Genomic DNA, 19,904 nt, shown 5'->3' with positions numbered 1-19,904 from the left:
CTAAATGGGAGCAGCCGAAAGAAGAAGAAAACATCGTGGTTGTCACCCACTTTACTCTTGTAATTTTTTTTATTTTATTTTTAAATTATTTATTATTATATATATTATTATATTATATTTATTTTATTGCGGGTTATCTTAAAACGATAATATATATATGCTACCCAAGTGAACCCTAGCCGTCCTTTGGACGGCCACACACCCCTCCCACCCCTACATCGACATGGGACTCGAAAAGCAGCTATTAGGAAAACAAGGAACGAAAACAATTTAAAAGACATATTGAACAAATACCTGCAATTCAAACCTCGGTTTTTGATTGAAATTATTCCACTTTTCCACATTTGGGGGTGTAGCACACTCTTGCCAGTTGTATTTCTCCTATAGCCACTAGAAGCAGTAGAGTATCCGAACTCTCTTTTCTCATGCAGCCCAATAACGTTACAGTACCTCTTCACTTCCCGTAATCCTTACACAAATCTGCCCGCGTGTAAACTAAAGGCAGGGGACTCGGATGACCCGCAGTGGAAACCTCTTACAGTTGCGTTTTGGATTTTTTAGTACATTGACAGATGTTGCCCTTTGCGGGACAGATTCGTAGAAAGGCATATTTATTTTGAAAAGACTATCTTAACTGCACTTTTCTGCTGGCAGCTCATTGTAGCACGAGATTAGTTAGCTAGCTACCTAGCTAGCTAGTGACTACTCGGGGTCCATAGCAAACTAGCTAGCAAGCATTCGCTCCTGCATTGTTGAACGGTACTGATATTAACCACTCTGGGTTTTTTTTTTTTAAATATACATTCGTTTGGAATTCGTGATGATAAAGATCACGATACAAACCGCGGGACTTACTGTTTTACTGTGGATGCTTGTCGGGGACTTTGTTTTTGGTTGGTTTAACAGCAACATCAAATCCAAGACGCAGCAGAACGAATATTCTAGCAGCAGTACGGCCACCGACAGTCAAGACCAAAGCTGCTTTTGTCATGTAAGTGCAATTTTATGCTACATTTGTTGCACTTTACGTAATAAACACTCACGTTTGAATATAGACATGTAACTTATTGACAACTAAATTCTGGTGTTTTCTACGGTCACTTTTCTTTGACGTCATACAAACGCATCTAATAGACTGTGCAAGACTTTATAGCGCTAGGTAGGTAGCAACCTAACGTTGATGAGATATTTTTAATCTGATGACTCTTTATTTTACCGACTTGATTGATTGCTTACCTATTAGTATGCAGGCCTCACTATTTCCTCACCTGACGAGGAACAGATTTAACCATACAGTAAACAAGAAGCATCTCTTCCTATTGGCGCTAGCTAGCTAGCTAGCTATAAATTTGAAATAGACTCCAACCTACGATGCAGTTTTGTGGTGGTCAGTGACCCAGAGTGCAGCGAGCAATTTGTTTTTAACAGGTTACCAGCTACGCTGATTGTCGACTGTCACACTGTAATTAGTCTATGGTGTTAAATGCAAACAGAATGAGTGTGTATTACCTGGCCAGATATGTTATCATGGCTGAAAGCTGTGTCTTACATGTGGATCCGAGTTTGCAGTAGCTTTATGTGTCGTAGGAATACTATATGTATACACAATAACTCCATTTTAGGAAACACATCGATGTTATCATAAACATCATCATTGAAAATGTTATCATTAAAACTAATGTCTTTCACATACCTTCGTAAGTTCTGTAATTACTTATGTAATTTTATCTAAGAATATCATATAAGGTAACCATATCCTGTGAAATAGTATTAATAATATTCCGAGGTTTATGATTGTTCTTAAAAATTCGTGTGTCCAATATAGACATTCACGTCACATTCAGGAATTTGACTTAGTTTCATCGTGGCTTATCAAGGTAACTGGCTGTCAGTCCTAACTACCAATTCTTCATAACATTTGTGTCCTTAATTTTCCGGTTGTGCTATGCATTGTTTCCCTGCCAATATGCTCGGCAAACGGATTTCATATTAGGGTACCAATTTGGCAAACTTGAAAATTCTCAATAAGTCCCAGTAACGATAGCAAGTGTTCTTGCACACAGTTACGTAATGACAAATGACATTACAGTAGATGTTAATCGTGTTTTTTTGTATTTCATAAATACAGTTAGCTTCACCTCTCGAAATTCAACGTTATGCAGCCCCTCATATCGCTACCCCAGTATCGCATCGCGTACAGTCCTGTTTCTTTTATACAACTGTATCAGAAACCGAGCTTTAGAGAGCACTCGTCTAAGTCATCGTAGCTATGACGTTCTATATTTAGTTTTATTTCATGTAGTTGCACGCTCACATTGAGCTACCCGAAGGTGTTAGCAGCGTAACTCCCCACTTTAGCATTAGAACAGCGTGGTTCCTTCGTATTGGATAAATCGCGTTCACATACAATGTGGGACTTGTAGTTTTTTCATTGAAAAACCTTTGGTATCACAGCTGTTTTGAACCAATCAAAAACTACAAGTAGACCGGACTGAAACTATAAGAGGGGCGGAGCTGACTTTAGGGACGACCGGGTTTTGTTTGAAGGCGGGGTTTACGTGGAACAAGGGACAGAAGTGACAGCTCAACTTATGAGCTGCTGCACCCGATTGCCAGAATGCAATGATTTCAGTCACAAGAAAGGCAGTAGGCTAGTTAAGTTTATGCTTAGCTGAACTCTTCATGGATGTGAATGGTATTAGAGCTCTCCAGGCTAGGCAGCAAATCCGTAAAGTTAAGATAAGCCGCTGTTATAAATTAGCAATAGTTGTTCACCCTTGCATATAACAACATGTTCAGGATACTTTGCAACCTTCTGACGGCAACTTTACTCTCATTCATCTTTTTCGGACTCTTCCATACCCAGGTCAGTACTAGTAATTACGGTAATTTGAATACAGTATGAGGTAGTGAAGCCCAGTCTAGCTAGCAAGAGCTTTGTTTATATCTTGAAACTCAAATTGGGAAGTTCTTTATATGAAGCTTCGCCCCGAGGAGTGTAATTGTTTCTAAAAATGGCTCAAGACGAGTTTGCCTTTGCAAGTCAGTCAGGTCAAGAGGCTTTTTAGTGCAGAGTGCTGTTTTGTTAAGTTTTCAGTCCTCCACAGTTCCACCAGTATAGCACTGTGGGTGAAGTCAGTTTGTAAAATGTGTTGCTTGTGCGTTTTACCCCCTGCTCTCACTGGAAAAACATTTTGATGAGACAGTCAAACAACTGTTGGTGTGACGTGTTCAAGTGATTGGATTCAAACCTAAATAATTAATGCGTGTGGCAGAGCTCAGGTGCCAAATTAGAGTGCTGCTTAGTCACTTTTATAAAGCAGCTGTGTATTCATTATGCATGTAAAAACAAGAACTGGCTGGTATTAGATGAGAGAGGGGAAGGTGGTCTGGGACCAGAGGTTGTTTTTCCTTACATCCAATAGCACATGGACTGTATACATGCCAATAATAAGTCAATATCAGTCTGGTCGTGCCATCTGTCCTAACTTACTGATGAAAAGGTGACAGAGCTCCTTTCCTTCAGCTATGATACCTGAGGTCCTGGCACTAACTGCAGTGCTCTCATTTTCCTTGATCTGTGATTTCGATTGCCCTTCAGTTACCATATGGTAGTGTTTAGGTCGTATAGCTAACTTGTGTTATGATGGAATACATTTTCTTTTTTGATGATGAACCACATACCAAACTGATGAATTCCTCACGGTGATGGTTTTGTATTGTTCCCGAATTTCAGGTTTTACAGTTGTAGTCCTCTTGAGATTTTATCTATGTATGTAGTCTGTCAGGAAAAGTCTGAGCCGTATCACTACTCAGAAATAATACATCACGTAGGCAAACTGAAGATGAAAAAAGATGTCTTCTGATTGGTAGGTCTTTAAATGCATTATATTACATTATGTTGGCTTAGTAGATGCTCTCATGCTGATGCAGCATCCAATTTGTACGTGTTATCCACTGTATTCATTGCACATACAGCTGGATGTTTATTGTGGCAGTTGGTGTTAAGTACCGTGCCCAAGGGTACAACGGCAGTAACCCCACTTGGGAGTCAAAATGGAAACCTCCTGGTTATGAGCTCTTGCTCCTTACCACTGCACGCCACCGGTGCAGTTGTGGATAAAGCATGTGGACGGTTGCGTCCTGCAAGCCGTGAATCAGCACACCAGAGTGTGCTCCTCTGTCTGTCGTAGCGTGGAGGAGAGTGCCACGCGTCTTTGCTCTTAATGCCCTGTCATCTGGGGCCATGATTAACGCAGTCACTGAGTGCGTGAGCCGTCGGGCACAGAGGAAAGAGCAACGCCGTCAACATGTTTTTAAACCTTAATGATACATGCAGTCAAGTTTTTTTTTTCTCTCTAAATCTTGAGAATAAAAGCTCCTAAAGTTCCTAAAAATGAGTGTGTCCAGTAGCTGCACCACAAAACTCTCTCCAGATTATTTTTCAGGGCCCTTTTCCAGTCTGGACTGATCCTGTGATGGGGATGAAGTGATATTGCTCTTTGTAGAGTGGAAAAGCTGCATAGAACCGTTAAACTGATAACATGGAAACACGGGTGACGTGTAGTTCTTCAGCAAGTGTGCTTGTGTGGCGCAATTATAACTGCTGAAAAACACGCAGCAGTATTAAGCTGATAACAGTCTAAAGGTGTAGGGGTGGAGGAAGTGCGGTGTCAGTGGTACTTTCGGATAGTAGGCTAATGTGCGCTCAGGGTCTCCGCCTGCATATATTTTATTGCTTTAAATAGCTGTAATCCCCTTTGATTTTTTTCAAAGTGTAACCTAACTTTGACAAGAGGTTTTGCAATTTCTGCATTCATTCTATCAGATGAATCCTCACGCTGCCTTGCCTGTTGATGCTGTTTGTCCTGGGTTGATAAGCACACAGCATCTCAGGCATTTTCTTTGCAGAACGGCTCCCCTTGCTCATCTGTTATTGAAATGTAATGTTGAGCTTGTTGCCTTCATCGTCCCCCACTGTGTTTTAGTTGACAGGTGTGTTGGATGACTGCTTCTGTGACATTGAGAGCATCGATGTCTTCAACAACTTCAAGATTTACCCGGGCATCCAGAAGCTGACAGAGAGAGACTACTTCAGATACTACAAAGTAAGTGCTCCTCAAGCAGCAAACTCCATCGTCTAGCCATGGTTGGAGTGCCTTCCAAGGAGTTGTTTAGACTCTAAGCTCGTTTTTGTGGTATTCTTTAAGTAAGTGGCATGTATTTTGACAAGTGAGAAGGTAGTAAACATGAAAACAAAAGGCTCGCTCCTTGATTCAGAACTGCGTTAATTACAGACAAATAGAGGGCGAAAAGACATCCTTGAGCTCAGCGCTGTGCACCATCCAAGTCTGCCGTACAAACTTGTTAAAGTCTTAGGTGTGACCCAACTGAGGATGAGACTTCGGTATGGACACTTTAATCTCAAGGCCACTGAAGAAGATCGTTTGTGTACGCAGTCGTTTTAACTGAATTAGGGTGGCGTGCCATTCGTTTCATCAGGCATTGCCAGTCACACAAAAAACGAATGCACTCCAAACTCATGTGACACAGATTCATCGACAAAACTTTCCCTAATATTGCGTTGCTTGGACACCCAAATTTCCAGCTAACTTGGCTTTATGACAGCTGCATACCTTGTTTGCCTATCTGCTTCCCATGGGGGTGGATCCACGTTGCATGTACCAAAATGCCTTTTCTACACACCCTGACTGTTCCAGCCTCTCTCTCTCTCTCTCTTATCGTGTATGCTTGCATCCAAGGTCAGACCACACTGCCTATCAATGATTGACTGGAACTCGGGAATGCCCAGAACCACAGTCGAATAATTCCTTTTACCCGGCACGATTGCGTTTTATTCTGTTCCATCATCTCAGTTGCATCACCCAGATGGAGATGGAGTGGGACAAAAAAAACAAACATGCATAGCTTCGTAGCTATATTGGTGTAGCTATATTCCAGCTATACTGGAATGTTAGGGATAACATCCAGCAAGCTCAGAAGACTCAAGCAAGCTTTAAAAAGCATTGTTCAGTGTTCTGAAGGAAGTTTGTCATCTCAGGGAGGTTTAAGATGGCAGGGGAGAACCAAAGAAAAACGGCAATAATGTACAGGCTGTTCTGTGGAAGGCTTTGACTTATTGTGGCTAAATGGTAAACACACTATACGACCAGTGGCATTTACCTGTTTAAATGAATCCACTAATGCTGTAACCCCTGTTGATGCATTTAGCAGTGAATATTCTGTAGAGAGGAGTAAATTTTACTCTGCTATAGGGCTTTTGGACTTACAGTATTATCGACTCTTAGCCTGGAATATGCTTTAATCACCCGACTTTGAGGAGGCCTTGTAAATGTTTTGGTGTGCTGTGCCTTGAAGAGCTAAACCAGACCGCTCTCCTCAAGAGGCAAGGTGCACCCCCCTGGGAAGGGCTTTCTGTTTTCGTCGAACACACGTATCCCGTAAACAGACATTAACCTGGGACGCTCAGTCAAGGGAATCCTCTGCCACAGAGACAGAGGTGATGGGTGTGTACTCACAGAGTGTGCGAGTCTCAGGTCTCAGTTGCAGTGTGGCGGATAGCTGTCCCCCAATCCCTGCTCTGACAGAGACTCCGGCTTCATCGGACATCTCAGACATGTAATTAAATTCACACCAAGGAGGCGCACGCTGTATGTCTTTGTGTGTGTATGAGCTGGGTTTAAAGCAAATGGAAAATTCAGAGCATGAACGCACCTCTGCAATTCATTGTGTAATGGCATTAACATGTAGCGCCACTGGATCTGGATGGCAGGTGGTCCAGTGCGTGTCCTTACGCGGGCTGGCAGCAGGCAGTTCCAGCTGGACATAGAGATGAGAGAGAATGGAGATTAGCCTCAACCAGGTGTCTCCAGGGCCTGCAGTCCAGTGCTGAATGTGTGGCACAGTTACAGGGCCTCCCTGGAAGGTGACAGGTCACCTGCACTGAAAACAGGTGGCTTTAGAATCAGGAACATGGTGATAAAACAGGAGAGAGAGAGAGAGGGGAGGAGATGGGGTTTATGAAAGGAGAACAGTCTCCTCATCTAAAAAAAAAAAACAAGGAATTACAGCTTTACTCCAGCAGTTATGGAATCTTCTGCTTATATGAGCATAATATAATTGTGGTATAATTTAAGGGTAATCGGGACTTCGAGGGTGAATTATTGTCATGAGTAAGAATCAGGCCATTCTCTGTTGGAGAGAAACAGCAGTCCGTCTTAAATCCGTTGCAGGAAAGGAACAAACCTGGAAGGCAGCACTGCCCCAGACTAGCGTGGGGTCATGACAGAGGTCTGAATCCGAAGTGTCAGTTCTGAAACCGTGCTACTAGAGAATAACGGGCAAAACTGGGATCTTGCCATGATTTTTCCCCCCATGCCTCACTGTCACTGTTTTCACCAACTGCTGACCCACAGAAAAGACACAGGGGTGGTGACGCTCTCCTCCTCTGCAGGTGAACCTGAAGCGGCCCTGTCCTTTCTGGCCAGACGACAGCCACTGCGCCATCAAGGACTGCCAGGTGGAGCCCTGTCCAGAGGTCAGAGTTCAGCACTGTTCCTGTTGCCTCTTGTTGTTAAGATGCTCATCGTCATTGTGTTGAGAATCTCATGTGTATTCCATATGTACAGTTACTGAATTCTGCGTAAGTAACTATAGATCATAGGTTCCTACCTGATTGTCTTTGTGCCAGCATAAGAACAAATCAGTGATACTGAATATTGTAGGAATATACATTAAATTGTGTAACTGTTTTTGTTTTTGTTTTTTTACAAACTCTGTACAATACATCAAAGAAGAGTCCCTTAGGTTTTAAGACCCTTTAAAATTTCTGTTAGAATGGCCCTGTTGCTTTTGTCACACGACGCACTCACATATATGACTGGCCTTGGCAATGGCCAGTATTGTGTGGAAGGAGAAAAACAACATGCTCTGTTTCATAGACTGCTTGATTTCAGTTCATGCAGAGAGCAGCACAGCATGCGAAGCCCAAAGATGCTGTGCGACTGCGCTCCACAAAGGCCTTTTTGTTGCCGTTTGCATGACTTGTTTTTTATTGAATTTCAACTGCTGATTCCCCCTTCCTCAGAGCTGCCCACTGTGCTGAATGCAACGTTCACCCATTCCTTTCTCTGCTCCGTGTTCACGTTTACAGAGCAAGATTCCTGTTGGAATTAAAGCTGGCAACTACAACAAAGTAAGTGAGGCCTCCAGCAGAGCGGTCAACACTCAAAGTAACCCAATATGTTCACAATGACTATATACGTGCGTACAATGATTAGACAGGAAGAAAAGCATATAAATGTGTACATGCAGGGTAGTTTTTTCAAATAAAAAAAATGGGATATATTTTAATCTTAATAGGATTGCCTCAGGAAAAGCCATATGGATTATAAATGAATGTTTTTGTTCCAGAAAACATGAGGGTCACATTTATTCACACCTGTGTAGTTTGTGTTTTGCAAGTCCACCTCCGGCTTGGAGTACAAAGTTAAGATGCTTTTTGTTGTGTTTTACAAGGTTCTGTCACCATAGAAGGGGAATTTTTAATCACTCAAGGCAAAATTGTGCTAAGTAATCTACGTCTTTTAGTGTACATTTGTAAACTGCTTTCATGAAAGACAAATATTTTATTATCTCAAGGTCTACAGATTGAAATGGGCAGGTCAGACCTTATGCACAGCAGATTGCATGGATGAATGCTTCAGATTATTGTCACCATGGAATGGTATATGATAATAAATATGAAAGTAAATAGTGAAGGCACTGTATACCTGTATATCCCATACCTCATAATCTATTATCCTCCCAAGAGAGTCGAAAAACCTTATAGTTTATGTCTACACGTGAAGGTTTTCTTCCAGGAGTAGCTATTTGCCTGAACAAACACACAAAAGTTTGGGGATTTCAGATATGCTCTTTAAGAACATTTAACTAAAAATTGAGCTGTGACCATTGTGATTCTTCACCCGCCTTCTAGTATTCTGCTGTTAATGAGTCTTAGCGTATGTGAATATACTGCATTCATATTCTGCAGTTGTGGTTTTAACTGCATCTCATTGAATACTTACACATGTGATCAATGAAACATAGGAATGCTTTTAAAACGTGTCATACAGATTGTACGAGCTTTGCATTTAGTGAAGTGAAACTACAGACTGTAGGCCATTTTTCTCTCCGTTAAGGCATTGTGTGCAGGCATTTTGTGTCATGTAACAGTGGGGGGCATGGGCGCTGAGTAAAGGTAGAATGAAACAGGGGGGAAGCAGGTACAAACCTCTGTATGTATGCTGGAATAATTTAAAGGGTCCAGACAAAACTTGCAAACCGCTTGATTTTCGGGACGCCCAAGGCCGCTGTATTAAAAAAAAAAAAGGGATAGTGTTTGCTTAGACCTACCACTTAGAAATCAGCCGTCAGTTAGGTCTACACATTAAAGTGTAACTGTAAGGTAAACAGCCAACGGCCCTGGACGCCCGCTAAGGGACAGGCCCATTAGCTGTAGTGGAGATTCACTGTTAAAAGCCTTATGTGGAGAGAGGAGCGTTGGTGGATGGAAATGGAGTGCTTGTTTGTTCAGTCTCGGTCATTTGTTAAATGAAGACCGGGGCAGGTAGACCGGTTCCCACGTGTCTCTGTAGCTGATTCAGCAGCCAGCTCACAAAATCTCGCTCTGTAGACTGTTTCCACTGGGAGGGGGGGGGGGGGGGGGGGGGGGAGGTTGTTTGTTCACTGCTGGCATGGCGGGGGTGTGTTTACCTTGAGGGGAAGCTAAAGCGCTGGGACATCTGGACCGACTACGGCCAAGGTCACATCCGCAGTGCCCAAGGTCGTGCCCACAGTGCCTTGTCCTCTGGCCTCTCGGAGGTGAGGAACAAGTTCTGGCGACCCACTCCCATAGCTTCCTGTTCCCTTACGGAAGGGTATTTTTTCTAAAAGAGGGAAAGTGTATAAGCTTATAAGCAGATGCATGTGCAGATCACAAATGCTAAATAAGAAGCATAATTCACAATTACAAACTAGTGCATTAAAACACTCAGGCAACACAGAGCAGTAAATACAGTCCGAGATACCAGGAGCCATATATACAAAATGAATTCGAAGGCTATTTAAACAAATCATAAAACGCATTCCTTAATTATTTCAAGAACAATTTAAAAGGCAACTAAGGTAGTTTATGAGAAAATTAAACCAAGGAAAGTATTTGCCTGGACGTGCAAAGCATTCCAAAATCTGTTTTCTAATGGCAACAGAATCGGACCAGTGTCATGAAATACTCCAGTGAGTGTGAGTGTAACACTAATGAAGCCCTGCACAAGTGCAGCCTGACTAGACAAGGGAAGCCAAGTATACTACCATACGTTAGTCACTAGCTCACAGAATCCAAAACACGTTGCACTACTACAGAATAAACAGCAAGTAATACAAGTAGCAGGTGTTAGGGGGTGGGGATTGAGGTAGAAACGAGATGCAGTCTGAGGAGGTGGGTCTTCAGTCTGTGTTAGAAGATGGCCTGTGATTCTGCTGTCCTTACCCCGGTGGGGAGTTCATTCCACCACCGAGGACCAGTACAGACAGGGATCGTGACTAAGAGGAGAGACCCTGTCAGGATGAGACAGTCAGTTGCCCCATTGTTGCAGAGCGTAGTGATCTTGGCGGGACATACAGTTTGAATACCGATTATAGGTATGAGGTGGCTGTCCCATTCATTGACCTGCATGCCAGCGTGAAGGTTTTGAACTTGATGAGAGTGCAGTAACAGGAAGCCAATGAAGAGAGGTGAGGAGTGGTGTAACTTGACTACGTTTAGGGAGATTATGCACAAGTCATGCAGCTGCATTCTGAATTAGTTGTAGGGGGTTGATGGCACAGGCAGAAAGACGAGCAAAGAGGGAGCTACAGTAGTCCCCAAGTGTGAGAGGACCAGGGCCTGAACTAGAAGCTGCCTAGAATACATAGTGGACCCTTGTTATGGAAAAAGAATCTGCATATCCAACTGACCACTGCAACCTCCCCACTCACCGACTCACCTATACTGCTGTTTGTTCATAATGCCTCTTTACAAAAAATACTGTTTAATATGTAGTAATATAATAAATATTATATAATAATTCAATAACTGAATAACCAAAAACACCTTTCCCTAGACTGCCTGTCAGGTGAGAGGACTGTACCTTCAAGACTATTGACTGGTTGCAATAAATATATTAAATGATAGGGAGTATTCCCCATGTGACTGTAATAATGGATTCTCCCTAAGAGCTTTAAGAAACAGGACATTTGTATTATGGGAGAGACCCGTGTCCCTGTGTGGTGTGGTCTGAGAGGCCTGCGCTGTGTCTTCTGTCAGGAGGCCAGTCCCTAATCAGTGTGGTATCTGACACGTTCCCCACAGCACACGTACACGAATGGTCTGAGGGCACGCTTTCAGCAACGCCAGCGTGCTGTATCCTTGTACCCTTAAAATAGCTCCCTCCTCATTTTTTCCCCAGTGTAAGAATCGCACTACAAATACTTCATGTCCCACGTGTTACAGGGTGAATTCTTTAAGCTTCTTTAAAACCTATTTTTTTGTTGTAAAAGGTCTGAAAGTGAAATGTTTTCATGTAAAAACTTTAACAGTCCAAGACTGAAATTGAATTCTCTCAGAGATTGCAATTCATACAATTCAAGCATTTAGTGCACAAGAAAATATGGAATACATTTTACATACAGAGGCGCCTTCTCCTTTCTGTCCCATAATTCTTTAATGACGTGTACAGTGTGGCCTCTGTTTAGTAGTCTCTGTGTGCACAGAGGTACCATGACAGAGTTCATATAGAAGGCTCAGTACAGGTCTGGTGGGATCGGGCTCCCGGTGGAGAGATAGAGAGGGAAAGTGGTGTCTCAGCACTGTTCATTTTCAATGAGCCGCTGACCTTTAAACGCTCTGGAAGATTCAGGAAAACGGTCAGTTGAGCTGATCCCAGGAGACATGGTGGGAAATGGTGTCCCGGGGAGCTCTACTGTTGAAGCGGCAGGCTGCCTCGAGGCCGATACTCAGCGGCCATATTTAGGGCTGGCGAGGAGAAGTGCAGGCAAACGCAGCTAGCTAAAGTTGCTGTCAATGGGTGCTCATCTCCATGGGGTCTTTGGGAACGGAGCTCAGTGGCTTTACAGAGTAGAGGAGAGTTTTACACCCGTACACATCTCCCCTTCGTGTCAGACTGCAGTGATTTCAGACACAGCCTAGTGCCTCAGTTATGAACTGTTGTTTATCTTTTTCATGTTCTTCCAGTATTCCCAGGCAGCTAATACTATATCAGACATAGAGGAGTGTGAGCAGGCACATGAACTCGGAGCGATTAATAGCACTTTGAGGTAAGGCCATTTTTTTGACCCCTTCTGTAACGTTAACCTTGGTTATGCAAGCGTGGGCCACACACAGACGCCTTAACATTTGATTGCAGCCACACGGAATTAGACGTCTATTGTTTTATTAAAGCTCTCCTTTGATGCATGTGGTAATAGATTTGCAGTGCACACCAGTAGTTTATACATAATTGTGAGAGTTACACAAGCTTTCCTGTACCTTTGCTCTCTGGCTGCAATTGAGCACTTTCATATGCAGCAGGCTTTCTTATATCCACACAGTTGCTGGAAAACTGATCATTTGATGATTAGGAGCACCGTTTTTAGATGAGAGAACACCCTCCCTCGCTACATGTACTCTGTCTCTGGGCCTCTGTAGTGTTGTGTCCAGACTGTAGGCACGATTACCGTTACTAAGCCTTTTTAAACCCGCTCTCCCTTCCTACAGCAACCGGAGCAAAGAGGCTTTCGCAGACTGGGCCCGACATGACGACGCTCAGGACCATTTCTGCGAGCTGGACGGTGCGTTCCATTTTTACCGTCATGACCTAGGCCTTTTTCTTCTGAATGCAAGCCAGAGAGGTTAACGGAGAGAAAACTTAGTGCTGTAAACTGTATGCTGTGAACCTGTCTTTGCTGCCGGGGTTGTGGTCATTCTGAGATGAAGCCCATCACCTGAAGCGTTTTCAGTCTCACCAGTGGCAATTTTCAAAAAGCATTTCCCTACGTTCTCATGTTGTTTGGTCCAACTTCACCCATGATGGCCTGAAAATCATATCAGGTTTATAGTTTATAATAACTTTGATATTGTTTTCAGGTATGACACATTTGATATGCATAGGCTCTACATACTGCATACATACTGGGATTTGTTAAGACACATTTTTTTTTTCCGTTTTGCCCAAACAACACCGTTTCCACATTATATGTTCTAAGCATGTTTTTAGTATAATGTGGAGTTGTAGCTCTTTGCATAATCACTTTGTGCAAGGGGACCCACATGTCGTCCTGAGCAACGTGTACTGATGCAGCCCTTGCTGTCCCCCTCCCACAGACGAGACGTCCCCAGATGCCGAGTACGTGGACCTGCTCCTTAACCCCGAGCGCTACACTGGGTACAAGGGGCCCTCTGCGTGGCGGGTGTGGAACAGCATCTATGAGGAGAACTGCTTCAAGTGAGCCCTCGGCCGTACGCACACGGGCCCCTACGAGCGCGCACATACACACAGTCTCACACACATGCCCCTACATGCGCACAAACACACAGTCTCACACACACGCATGCCCCTACATGCACACACACACAGACACGCGCGCGCGCGCGCACACACACACACACACACACACACTCACACTCAAGTATGCTTCTCTGTGCACATGCATGCCCCTTCATGCACACACACACATGCATGTTCCCATGGGCACATGACCCTACATGTAGTACAGGTAGCATCATGTAGCATCTACACGTACAGGCTCTCTCGATCACATGTCATGGGCACAACTGACTGTGTCCATACGTTCTTTTCACACAGGCCCAGGTCCGTGTACCGGCCCCTGAACCCACTGGCTCCAAGCAAAGGTAAGAGCTGAGCTTGTCTGAGGTGACTTTATGTGCAACTGTGCCTTTGGAACGCTTGTGAGCCCAGTTCAGACAAACCACTCCCCAAAGCCATATTTGTGCACCGCATAACCCCAAAGCAGTGTAGTACTAAGGCTGTCGGAGCAGTAGCTTTGTTTGCATTATATTGCCCAGATATGAATGCAAATAGTCACCGTCGTTCTGTCTTGCTCTTCCCATCTTTCTCTTGCAGGAGATGATGACGGTGAGTTGTATAAACTGTTTTGAACAGTGTTTTGGTAAGTTGTGTGCCACAAACATCAATTTAAAATTGTAGCGTTTTGGAACATTTTATAATTTGTACATTTTATTCACACAGGTGAAAGCTTTTACAACTGGCTGGAAGGTAATGATCTTTTTTTGGTCTGTCATACTGGCAATCATAAAAGTGTGTCTTATTTCACAGCGTAGCATCATTTTTAAATTCATTTTAATTTTGCCATCTTGATATTGATCGTGAATAAGAACTACATTTCGATCTTTCTGTACTGCTCCAACATGGAGAGGATCTGCTTTCTCCCCATCCTTTTTAAAGTTTTATCTAACCCAGTAGACACTCTACAAACCACGTGTGCATAGTGACAAAGACCTCTGTGCAGTTCTCACGTAGGGCACTGCAGTACCTGTGCACAGGGGCTCCATTGTGGATCCGCTGACAGAGAGCTAGGGTTACCTGCACAAGTGGCCTTCCTAGATACTTGGCCCAATGCACGCAGTCATCAAAGAGGGACTGCCATCACTCCACTGCTCCAGTGTCTGCTGAAACTCATTATCCCTGGCTGAGCCCATAGGCACGTACACAAAGGTCCAGAGATACTCGAAACCCCTGCACTCCGCCTACTCTCGCAGCCCCCGCAGGCCCCGTTACCAGCTTTGTATTGTTCGGTGACTGACGGCAGCCCCGGCGTCTCCAACATGGTGGCTCTGTCTCACTTTCTTCTGTCTCCCCAGGGCTGTGTCTGGAGAAGAGAGTCTTCTACAGGCTGATCTCCGGCCTGCACAGCAGCATCAACATCCACCTGTGCGCTCAGTACCTGCTGGACGGTAAGCTGCACCCTCCCCTCCCCTTTCCCCCCGCGGCGTGCTTTCTGTCGACCTCCTGACCGCCCTTTCCCGCCCACAGAGGGCTGGGGCAAGACCCTGTGGGGGCCTAACGTGCGGGAGTTCCGGCACCGATTCGACCCGGCCGAGACCAAGGGCGAGGGCACCCGGCGGCTGAAGAACCTGTACTTCCTCTACCTGATCGAGCTGCGCGCCCTGTCCAAGGTGGCGCCGTATTTCGAGCGCTCCTTCATCAACCTGTACACGGGGAACGCCCGGGAGGATGCCGCCACCAAGGACCTGCTGCTGCAGATCTTCAACGAGACCAAGTGAGTGGGCCGGCTGTCTGCCACCAGCCATCCCGCTGCTCTGTCAGCGCAGCCAGGGACACGCTGCCCAATGCGGCTGATCGTGAGCTGATTTATATTTCAGTCAGATTGGCATTGTAGAAATGTCTAACAAAGCGTCAGATCCTTGTGAGCTAAGTAAAATCAGCAGACCAGGCGTGTGAAATCGCAAGCTGCCGCACCCTGCCCAACGCGGCAGAAAAACCAGCCGAGTAAATCGCTTCAGTCAGTTTGTCCCTGGTTTAGCAGAATGAAATAGTTGTTTTCTTAGCTGTTGCAGGTAGAGTTGGTACCGTGCAGTGACAGGGTATATCATGGCAGTTAACAGGAGAGGAGAGTCTAAAGAAACTCATTAAAAATGACCAGTAACTCCACACATTAAAGAGGATTTTTTAATGTTGTCATGACTGTTGCAGATTTGGCAAAATGGGTAGCTGGCAAAATGTTTCCAACTTTCTAATGTCATGTTTTCGCTGGTAGCAGTCAGGCCCCTTAATTGGCCCATGTCATTTCAGAGCTGTTCAAAATTATGGTTACCGTTTGTGAAACCTAAAAACTCAGACAGAATCATTATCGTACTGTTTTTGTCTTTATTCATTAGATTGTGATGGTTGAATTGTAGTTCCTTCTAGTTTAATTGGCAACGGCATCATTTCGTTTAAATGTGTTCATATAAGGAAATCCAGGGTTTACTGTTAAGTACTTCTTTAGCTAGCTTAATGCTATAATGAATGGCCATTCTTCAACTTTGTGAGGATCCACATTATTTAATTTCACAAAATAACAGCACGACCCAGTAACTTAGCTGTCTGCCTGCCAACCAAGGGCATGTACTGTACCAGAGCATGCCGGTAGGATGGATTCCTCAGTGGCAGCGTTGATATGGGTAATATGTTTTTCGTTTGACCTGAATCAGGCCAGAAAGCAGTCCACATATTTTAGCCCTCTCCTGAGCCAAGCTACACCTGAGAGGTTATGTTGATGCCACAAATCCTCAGTCGTAGTGAGGTGTAACTGTTGCCGGGTTTGTGTAAACACGGAGTTAGCTGGAAGTGGCAAGCAGTGCAGAACTTGAGAGTAACCCCTTTGACATCAGCCCCTGTTGTCGCTGGACCTGTGTCTTTCAACAGAGCCTTCCCAATGCATTTTGACGAGAAGTCCATGTTCGCTGGGAAGAAGATCGAGGCCAAAACATTAAAGGTGACCCGTCACTGTCTTTCAGGCTTTCTCTCAGCCTCACACAGTCAGACATCACCTCCTGAGCCTAACCTCGAGCCGCTCAGTCCTCTGCGAACCACAGGAGTTGAAAGCCAGAATTAAAAAGCTACTGGCAGCCTCTCTCTCTCTCTCTCTCAGGCTGCATGTGGCCTTTCTCACTTCTCCTTTTTAATTTGCTCTCTCGCCGCCCCTGTCCTCCCACCTCCTCTTCACCCCGAGGGCTGTTTTCCATCCTGTGTGTTTTTTTTTTTGTCTGTTTGTTTGTTTATTTCCTTCTGAGGGACACATTCTGAGAATATCATGCGCTTCGCTGTGCACGGACTGTATCTCGAAGCGTGCTTGTTTTCCTCAGTTAGACAGGAAATGTGAGGTATTTTAGCAGCTTACAGTGTTGCACGGTTTCGGTTCCTGCATTATAACCGCTGTACATTTAGAGGTGCTCCGCTCCAACGCTGCAAGGCAGTGTGCTTTAGGTTTCAGTCAGACGGTACAGAGTGCGTGTCACTGCACGTGGTCTTCATATTCCCTCGGAGTATTGCGTGAATAATGCCCGCCATTTTGTGTTCAGATATTTTAAAATTGCACATTAAAAATATTAAAAATTTACCAGATGTATTTTGCTTTCACTATTAGTTCAGCATTGACGTTTTTGTTAAGCTGGTCCATTGCAATTACTATACAGTGTTGTGAGAGAGTCTTTTCTTTACATTTGCGTTATATTTACATTCAGTGATTTGGCAGACACACTTATCCAGAGCAACTTCCAATTTTAGTTGAAGGGTGTATAGCCTTCAGCTATTATCATGAAACACTAGGTTTAAATGGTGTCCTGGTAAAATATTCCATATGTATTAATGTTGACAATGGCCATCCCTTATTTATCCACGAAGGAGTCACCCCTTGCTATTCTCAGTATTCCATTATAGTCTGTTCTCACTTTACTAAGTATTCACAAGGATACAAATGCAAAATCGCGGCGTTAGTTTGAAGAGACAATGCTATGTGTACCTAGATGAAGACAAATTAAAATGTCTTCCCCCTCTAACACTGGCCGGTTTCTCTCTCTCTGTGTCTCCGCCACGCGGTCGCTGCGGGACCCTCCAGGAGGAGTTCAGGCTCCACTTCAAGAACATCTCGCGCATCATGGACTGCGTAGGCTGCAGCAAGTGCCGGCTGTGGGGGAAACTGCAGGTACGCGCCTCTCCCCTTTCCTGGCACATTCTGGGGGACGCATCCGCTCGGGTTTTTCAGGCCTGCACGCAGGTTGAGTTCTACACAGTCGGGGCCCCGATTGTTGATGGGTCGTAGAATCAGAATCGGACTTTATTGGCCGAGTATGCTTTTACACATACAAGGAGTTTGACTCCGGTTCCAGTGTCTCTCTTAGCGCGTTCATACAATGATTTTCAAGGTGACGGCAACAAATACCATCTAGGAGTGGTACAACAAACAAGAAGAGTAGTGCAGGACACATACAAGGGATGGTATAAGGATGGAATATATAAATATGAATAAAGATAAATATGACCAGATGCAGTACAATACGGTAACAGCTACTGCACAATAAGTTAAAGTGTACAGGAGTGCATGCTGTGGGTCTGTACAACAGTTTGTTATAGACGGACTATTACAGTGTTATATACTATTATACTATACTAATATAACTATCGCACAATGAGCATGAGATAAAGTGTACCTGAGTGCAGGCTATGGATATGCGCAACTATTAGCTGAACAACTATTGCACTGTGAGTGCAGTAGTTTAAGTGAGTGTGATGGCGCGTGGGAATAAGCTATTCCGGTGACGGCTTATTTTGGTGGGTAGCGATCTGAAGCGCCTTCTGGAGGGATGGAGTTCAAACAGGTGGTTGCCGGGATGTGAGGGGTCAGCAGCGATTTTGCCGGCCCGTTTCCTGGCTCTGGTATTGAAAAGATCTCGGAGTGTGGGCAGGTTAACCCCAATGATCTTTTCTGCAGTCCTGATGGTGCTCTGTAGTTTGTTGCCATGCCTTGCCATGGTGTGTTGGTTGTCCTTGGGTTGAGACCCACAGGTGCCACTAGAGCCGTTCAGGGATGTTTCGTGTAAACATTCTCACCTCGCCCCGTTGCAGACCCAAGGCCTGGGCACGGCCCTGAAGATCTTATTTTCCGAGAAGGAAATCAAGAACCTCCCAGAGAACAGCCCCTCCAAAGGCTTCCAGCTGACACGACAGGAGATTGTGGCGCTTCTGAATGGGTTTGGAAGGTAAGCTCATCTCACCTCATCTAACAAAGGCGAGCAACGCCCCAGCACGTCAGCGATGATGCGGGAAGGCGACCTCGGTCACTGAAGTGCCATAATGCCTCTTTGGTCCTGTGGCTTTGTATGCACCTGTTGTGATGTGGCAGTGTGAAAGGGAAAAGGGAGATATATATAAACAACAGTACTTCCACTGTAAAGTAAAGAATGGCTTGCTATTAAAGGCATGGTGGCTGGAAAATTCAATGCTTTGCAGTTGTTGTTGTTGTGAAAGGCCGCTGTGAGACACTGAACAGCCTCAAGAGGGAGCTGTTTGCACTCACAGAAACATGTGGGTGGAATTGATTATGTAAAATGGTGGAAGGTGTGTCATCCACTGAATGTGACATGAACACTAGGAACAGCTACAGCTAACAGGCTCTGTGATTTATGCATTGTGCGGGACAATCATGGCGCAGAGGTCATAGTTCAAATTCAGGCCACAGCTTTCCCTGGACTTATCCCCTGCACATAGGACAGTATGCAACTCTCACTGTCTGAGCGTGTTATGAAATGTGTTGACAAGTTGTTATGTTATCACATGTCATTTCTTCTTATTAACTCTTTGTTTTCCAGACTTTCTACCAGCATAAAAGAACTTCACAATTTCCGGACTCTGCTGAAGGACCGCAGGTAACAAATATGGGCGGCCACCAGATGGCTGCTGCCCAGAGGACACTGCAATAGTCTTATCCTCCCCAGAATAAGGCCGCCACTTCAGGGACAACAGGATTGACGCTTCCCCCCCCCACCCTCCACCCCCTACCCCCCCCCGCCCCCCCAAAAAAAACCAACAACAAACAACTCATACAGACCCCCTCAACCTGCCAAGTTTTATCGCCCCACAACTCCATCTCCAAAAAGCAGAAGAATTACATAGAGTCACATGAGCTTCCCGCCTTGACCCCTGTGCTGTCCCGGCCTGTGCATGGACAGCCCCATGCAGGCTCCCACCATTTGGCTCTTGTCACGCACTCGTCTCTCTACACCCCGTGCTCTTACAGATGTGCCGGTTAAAACGAGGGCGGCT

At 44.8% G+C, this 19,904-nt stretch overlaps 1 protein-coding gene across 2 annotated transcripts; it reads left to right on the top strand.

Annotated features, from left to right (window-relative positions):
- Window positions 1-489: 489 nt before the first annotated feature.
- Window positions 490-19,638, top strand: ero1b (endoplasmic reticulum oxidoreductase 1 beta). Of its 2 annotated transcripts, none has more exons than XM_036543533.1 (16): window positions 490-991; window positions 4,989-5,108; window positions 7,475-7,558; window positions 8,174-8,215; window positions 12,296-12,378; window positions 12,818-12,891; window positions 13,424-13,544; window positions 13,905-13,951; window positions 14,184-14,195; window positions 14,310-14,336; window positions 14,942-15,034; window positions 15,114-15,360; window positions 16,509-16,578; window positions 17,701-17,787; window positions 18,708-18,841; window positions 19,451-19,638. In XM_036543533.1, the coding sequence occupies exons 1-16, from the start codon at window positions 821-823 to the stop codon at window positions 19,509-19,511; spliced, it is 1,473 nt and encodes a 490-aa protein (XP_036399426.1). In that variant the 5' UTR covers window positions 490-820; the 3' UTR covers window positions 19,512-19,638. The 2 variants fall into 2 exon arrangements, with proteins under 2 accessions (XP_036399426.1, XP_036399435.1); XM_036543542.1 differs by lacking the exon at window positions 490-991 and adding an exon at window positions 2,726-2,866.
- Window positions 19,639-19,904: the final 266 nt, after the last annotated feature.

Source organism: Megalops cyprinoides, chromosome 1, assembly GCF_013368585.1.
Source record: "Megalops cyprinoides isolate fMegCyp1 chromosome 1, fMegCyp1.pri, whole genome shotgun sequence".
In the NCBI taxonomy this organism is placed as follows: Eukaryota; Metazoa; Chordata; class Actinopteri; order Elopiformes; family Megalopidae; genus Megalops; species Megalops cyprinoides.
Note: the sequence above shows the minus strand (reverse complement) of the source record. Positions and strands in the feature narration are given on the sequence as shown.